Below are 6,535 nucleotides of genomic sequence, written 5' to 3'. Positions count from 1 at the left end.
CTGATATCGCGTTATGTTAAAATAGTAAAAAACGATTTACACTAAAGCGGACGCACTGTTGAATTTAATGTTATTTTAACGTAAATAAAACACATGCTCGTTTAATGAATTCAACCTCCTCAAACAAAAAATAAAACAGCCACTGTGGTTCTTTTGACATGTTAAGATTAAATCAAACCCGTACAATGGTTTAAGTAATTTCACAAAATGAATATATTAGATTATTTCTTTGAATTCTAAGTTCATGTTTTTGATGGATTTCACAATTTTGCCCGATTTATTTCTTAATAAAAAGAAATTGAAACGTACTGTAAATGTACACTTCTTCAATAAAGTGTATATATTGATACGATATTTGGTGTAAAGTACTTTGAATTTTCAATTTATTATTTCTAAAAAATATCAAGAAAAAGAAAATAAAGTTTTAATGATTCATATTTAGCATAAATAGGATTTGAAATTCCATGCTGAAGTTGTTATGATACCATTTCTAAATGTTTTAATGACAGTTTGAAGCGAGAAGATTACGCGCCGCAACTCAACTCCTACCATGAACACCACCGGTGCTACGCTCCAATTTCAATTCTGCAATTTCCGTTGCTATTCTAGTACAAGGAAACAAAAAGCGTTAATGTAGATAGGTCTCTTTTTCTGGTAATTTTTCAATAGTATTAATCAATTGTTTTTCTTTTGTTGCAACCGTAGTAAGACCGGCCTACTGTGATAAAATATTCATTTTATTTCTCAGCTCTTGAGAGATTAAATTGCAAAAGTCCTCGACCCACCGCTTTGTTCAAGAAAAAAAAAATTTTGGCAAATGCTCTTAGACTAGTTACTTCAAATGAGAATGAAAGAAGCTGAAGAAAACAATTTATTTAAACTTTGCATGATTTTAAAACACGATAACAGAAATATTTAAAGAAAAATCAATTGTTGGTCATCAAGCTCGTTTTCGAGTTAACAGTCCCTGAGTTTGAAATCTTTACTGACTTCATTGACAGTTAATTCAAAAGCAAAGCTGTCAAGGCCCTAAGTTTGTTGTTTTTGTAATAGATATCTTTGTTATAAAGAGTGATTCCCTATGTAAAATACAAACATGAAAAGCGAGAAACAAAATTTACTATCCTCGAAAACTTCAGAATGTAGCAGCATTTAAAGCAGCATGCCTACAGATTCAACTAATTTTCATGCAATTAAAAAAACTAATTTAAAATAAAAAATATTGTGAAGTGAACGAATAACATAATTTACTCATTGCAAATGGCATTTACTACCCATGTTAATTAGCAAAAAGAGGCAAAAAATGTCCGCAAATAGCCCTTATTACGTTAGTCACGCAGCTGAAACATGGTGATAAATACTGTAAAACCAACCATTAATCGCTTATAACATGTTAATTATAACTTGCTTTTTAAAATGTTTCTTAAAGTCTTATTTTTTAGGCTCATCTGAAGGCATGCCACTTTAAACCTTGTTTATAACTGGTTGTTTCTATGACAAATCAAATAATCAACAACTTTTTTTTTATCACAAATCATTCTTTTGATATATCTATTCTTCCACTGTAAAACGGGTAAACTATTTCAGAAATGCATATATCCACTGTTCAATTACGTATTATTGAACAGATTGAAAACACTAGAAACGCGGAGGTAACCTAAAAGCAATGAAAAACAAAAACAAATAATATTAAAAAGATTAGTAGACCCGGCAAAAGATATATATGAGAATATCTTAAGCCCCTCTCTAGTGCCTACCTAAGAAGTAATCTGTGTTTATTACTAAAATGTTTTAAAATCAATAATCCATAAGGACTTGAAAAATGTATTTACACCGAGATGAAGGACACCGCAAGTTGTAGGTCAACGGAAAACTAAAATAACGTGTCTGCACATCGCTTGTTTTGTCTATTCTACGTTTAAAATAGAGGTTTACAATGGACACAAAACACTTAAAGGGACTCGCCTGAGTTCCTTTAACATAATTAAAAAAAATAGTTTGAAAACCATTTAATTAAGGTTTGTTTTCTAGTGGAGTGGTCTCCAATGGTCATATTTATCATACATAGTAAACATATTTCAAATATTGATAAAACAATAGGAATGTATCACTTGGATACTCTTATTAAAGTTGCATGAAAAAAGTTCTTAGTGATCTAGAATGAACATTTATCTAATGAATAATGAATTATAGTATTTGGTTTAAGAACGTTTTAATATCTGCTATATAGATATATGTAATATAGGATAATGTATCTCACATTTGCCAATAAGATCCAAATAAAATTAGTTCATGGTTTGTTGTTATGTCTGATACTCAACACTTTTAACTTATAATACACCTTTCATTTATTGACCATCCCACTTTAATTAAGTTTAACATTTGATATCTGTTAAAAAATTCAAAATTAATGTTTTGGGGGTTTTAGACCTCGAAGGAGTTCCTTTAAAATCTGCTTTTTGTTGATTATTTTCTTCTTTTATCTGGGGGGGGGGGGGGGGGTAAAATTCGGAAAAGTTTTGATTGAATTTCACGCATCAATTTCATTTGAATGTGTTTAATGTAATTTTCTTACATGATCTTCAAAAGACATGTGTTTATTATCTAATTTCAAGGAGAAACATCGATGTGTTAAATCACAAATTAGATCTATTTACAAACTGTCCTTTCAAGTGCATATGAAAAGGTTAGAAAACAAGTATATCGAAGATTGAATTTTGGACACAGGGATATAGGAACGACCTTACAAATTCAAAGAACGCGGATAATTTTTAATCTTTTTTTAAAAATAGAGTTTTCCCGGAAGACCCTTATAAGACCCTTAAATAATAAATGTCATCCGGAACTTGGCAAATGTGTTTTTTTCACAACTAATCCGTAGGTACAAACAAACTATAGCTTCACGGTGCATTACCCGTCACAAGTTTCACACGTGTTTTCGCAGTAAAATGTTATGAGGCCGTAAAAAGTATAATTGTAATTATTATAGTTTTATTTTGTTTAAGTAATTTTAGGCTTTACAAATTACAATGTAATCTATGTCAGTTCTGGATTTGAACTATGGGTATAACATGATAGTCATGTTTTGGAAAATATAAATTTAAAATATGGTAAGAAGTTGTTGGGAGTTAAAAGACAAACACAAAATAATTTCATCAATGGAGAAGTAGGAAAAAATCTTTTAACGCAATGAGACCTGTTAACGATATAAAATACTGGTTACAAATTATTAAGCCAAGTACGAGGTATAGTCAAAAAGTTCCCGGACTGGTCTGTTTAAAAAGATTATTGACGTCCGCTTGTCATGAAATTTACCATGAAGATATTTTTAACTAATTTGAGTAGCAACATGTATGAAAAAAAATCAATTTAGTAAATATTTGGAAATTATTTTTCACATGAAACATGCCCACAACCCGTGTACGGGGCATTTCAGAATTAATTTGATTTTCTAGAAGTGAATAATACTCTTTCATGAATGTCTCAAAATACTGGCGCCGGAACGGCGTGACTTTTGTACGTTACGTCAGCTGAACGTTGCTAGTAAACAACTGCAAAAAATCAGCGTGATCGGATGACGTATCGCCATTCATTTTGTGCACGATTATTCAAGCCACGTGAAAATTTCTATACGAAAAAATGTCTACCTCAGAAAAACGTACGGAGCAGCGGGCAGTTATAAAATTCTGTGCGATGTCTGGAATGACTCCGACTGATACCTGGAAGTTTTTGAATCAGAAGGAGGGTGTTCATAATTGTTCTAGGACACTTGTGTTTGACTGGCACAAGCGTTTTAGGGAAGGTCAGACGGAAATTACCGATAGTGCACGAAGCGGAAGACCGGGTAACGATCAGCGCTTAATCCAAGATGTGAAGGACGTCATCGCCAAAGATCGGAGAAAGTCGATTGATTATATACCGCCGGGCTTTGTCATAGAACTGTACATAAGATAGTGAACCGCCTCCGTGGTCGAGGGGTTTGAGTCGATGACTTCTAATCCAGTTACCTCTCTGGCGTGGGTTCGATCCCCGGGAGATGTTTTGGTAGTTTAGTGCGGAGGAAGGTAGTCTAGTACTGGTGTAACTCTCAAGGAACGATGGTTAGGAAACTACCTGCCTATATGACTGAAATACTGTTGGGAAAAGGCGTAAAATGAAACAAACAAATAAACAAACATAAGATAGTGACGAAGGATTTAAACATAAATAAGGTATGCGCCCGCTGGGTACCTAGGTTACTTACAGATGAAAACAAAGCAACCCGTGTAGACGCTTCCCGAGAATTTTTACGGCGATGTGATAGAGACGGCGAACGATTCCTAAGGCGTATTATCACTACGGATGAGACGTGGGTGAACTTTTACGTCCCGGAGAGTAAACGAGAGTCGATGGTGTGGAAGCGACCTTCATCACCTCCCCCCCAAGAAGGCGAAAACATGCAAGCCGGCAAAGAAAGTTATGTATATTTTCTTCATGGATAGCCAGGGTATGCTGTTGCAACATGCGGTGCCAAGATCGGCGACAGTCAACAAAGAGTACTATCAAAAGGTAAGCATTAATTATGTTGCATGAAATGTTTTTACTAAATTTCTATGTTTATTTATATGTAAGGTGAAAAGTATATAAAATATAACAAAAAGTGAAAGAAACTATTATTTTTATAATTTGCCGCATTTGTGGTAGTTTCACATAAAATGAATTTGTTATTAACAGGTTGTGCGGGGGGATCTAACGAACGCTATCAGGAAAAAGCGAGCAGGGTGCGACGTCGAAAATTTCATTTTTCATCAAGATAACGCTCCAGCACACCGCGCAGACGAGACACTCCTTACTATTGACTTCTTAGGATATGAGCGGCTACGTCATCCCCCTTATAGCCCCGATCTCGCCCCCTTAGACTTTTGTGTTTTCCCTAGACTGAAAGCAGATTTGAGGGGTCGGAGTTTTGATACAGAAGATGAGATCAAATATGCCGTGAGGTCCGCAATAAGAAGTTACACTCCAGAGTGGTATGCAGACATTTACCGGAAGTGGGTACAGCGGCACAGTAAGTGTATTGAACACAATGGGGACTATTTTGAAAAAGCATGAACGTGACGGTAAGTTGTTTCTAAAATATGAACGTCACCTGAACGTCGTTAGCGTCGTCGGCGTCGCCGAAGTGCTCCGTACGTGACATAGTGTGTAACATTAACGGGATGTTAAATATGTGTTACATTTATGAAAAGCACTGACTCTTATATATTCATGCAGCGATTTCTCTAAATTTGATATATGTCATTATATAAACATACACAAAATAACAAAGTTATCGTAAGAGCCCGGGAACTTTTTGACTATACCTCGTAGTACAAAATAAGTCAACCGTATGGATTAATCTATATGTTGGAGATGTAAATATAGTTTAGCAGTAGTAAAATAAAGATTAACACAAAATTGGCATACAGCACTATGAGCTTCTCCAAGAGCAAGAGCAAGTTGTGTATTGTTTTGTGATTTTGGCTTTCGATCATATCTGTCAATGGCTTAGGAAATCTTTTTCTTGTTTCAGGACTTCTTCACATAAAAAAGTAGGAACTGGTAGATGGCATAAACCTGAAGCAATTCCTTATATTTAGAAAGTAAATGTAATATTTGCTCTTAATTGATTTCATGTATAGTTAGACTGTCCAATGTACAATGCTTTGGGAAAGCAGCTTATAAATATATATTTTAGGAAAAGATAAAATATATCTAAATTTACTGAACTATTAACATAACAAAATGAAAATGTTATAAGAACATTATCAATGGTTATCTTTAGAATGTTTAAAATAAGAAAAAATGTTGAATACCTGTAAATTATATTTCTACAAGGTTTTCAAACTTTTATTTCCATTTTAAGTTTACAGCAAGTAAACAACATAAGATTCATTTTGTAATAATTACAGTGAATAATAAATACCTTCATAGGTAAATGAAATGTTTCTTCATCGATACCATTATATGAAACTTGTGCCTCATTTACACAATGATATCTAGTGGTAAATAATCTGTTTTAGGAAGGTATCGCATAAGGATGGTCATACCTGAAAAATTTGAGAAGAATGTTGTTCTACTTAAGTTCTTTAAAATTTTAAAAGCATTTTTGTTAAAATGAATAAACATTATTATTAAAATTAGATTTATGTCAGTGAAATACAGTGTAATTATCAAAGTTATGCTTTATAGACGATAAAACGTGAAATTTGTTAAATAAAAAGGATATTGCAAACATGCAAGAATACCATTTACATTATCTACAAAAGAGCAACAAGTGAAATGAACAGATAAGCAGTGTATTGAACCATTCATTTTAGTATGTTATTCATAGAAGATTTGAAGATTCCGTCCTGAAACGAACTACATTCTTTTGTGAGTTTGTGTAATAATAAAATAAACCGGTAAGATAATACAAGGGAAATAAACGCGTTTCATTCCTAAACAGTTGACAATATAAGTTGCATCTCTTAGAGCGCTTTAATTCGTGAAATATTCACTACTTCTTTATACTTCC

At 33.3% G+C, this 6,535-nt stretch overlaps 1 protein-coding gene across 1 annotated transcript; it reads left to right on the top strand.

Annotated features, from left to right (window-relative positions):
• The first annotated feature begins 3,639 nt into the window (after positions 1 to 3,639).
• On the top strand, positions 3,640 to 5,091 carry LOC132740493 (histone-lysine N-methyltransferase SETMAR-like). The gene is made up of 3 exons (XM_060728407.1): positions 3,640 to 3,941; positions 4,235 to 4,460; positions 4,714 to 5,091. Exons 1-3 carry the CDS (start codon positions 3,640 to 3,642, stop codon positions 5,089 to 5,091), a joined length of 906 nt encoding a protein of 301 aa, XP_060584390.1.
• The last annotated feature ends 1,444 nt before the right edge of the window (positions 5,092 to 6,535 follow it).

The sequence above is a fragment of the Ruditapes philippinarum genome, unplaced genomic scaffold (assembly GCF_026571515.1).
Source record: "Ruditapes philippinarum isolate M1 unplaced genomic scaffold, ASM2657151v2 ctg550_1_1_1_1, whole genome shotgun sequence".
Lineage (NCBI taxonomy): Eukaryota > Metazoa > Mollusca > Bivalvia > Venerida > Veneridae > Ruditapes > Ruditapes philippinarum.
Note: the sequence above shows the minus strand (reverse complement) of the source record. Positions and strands in the feature narration are given on the sequence as shown.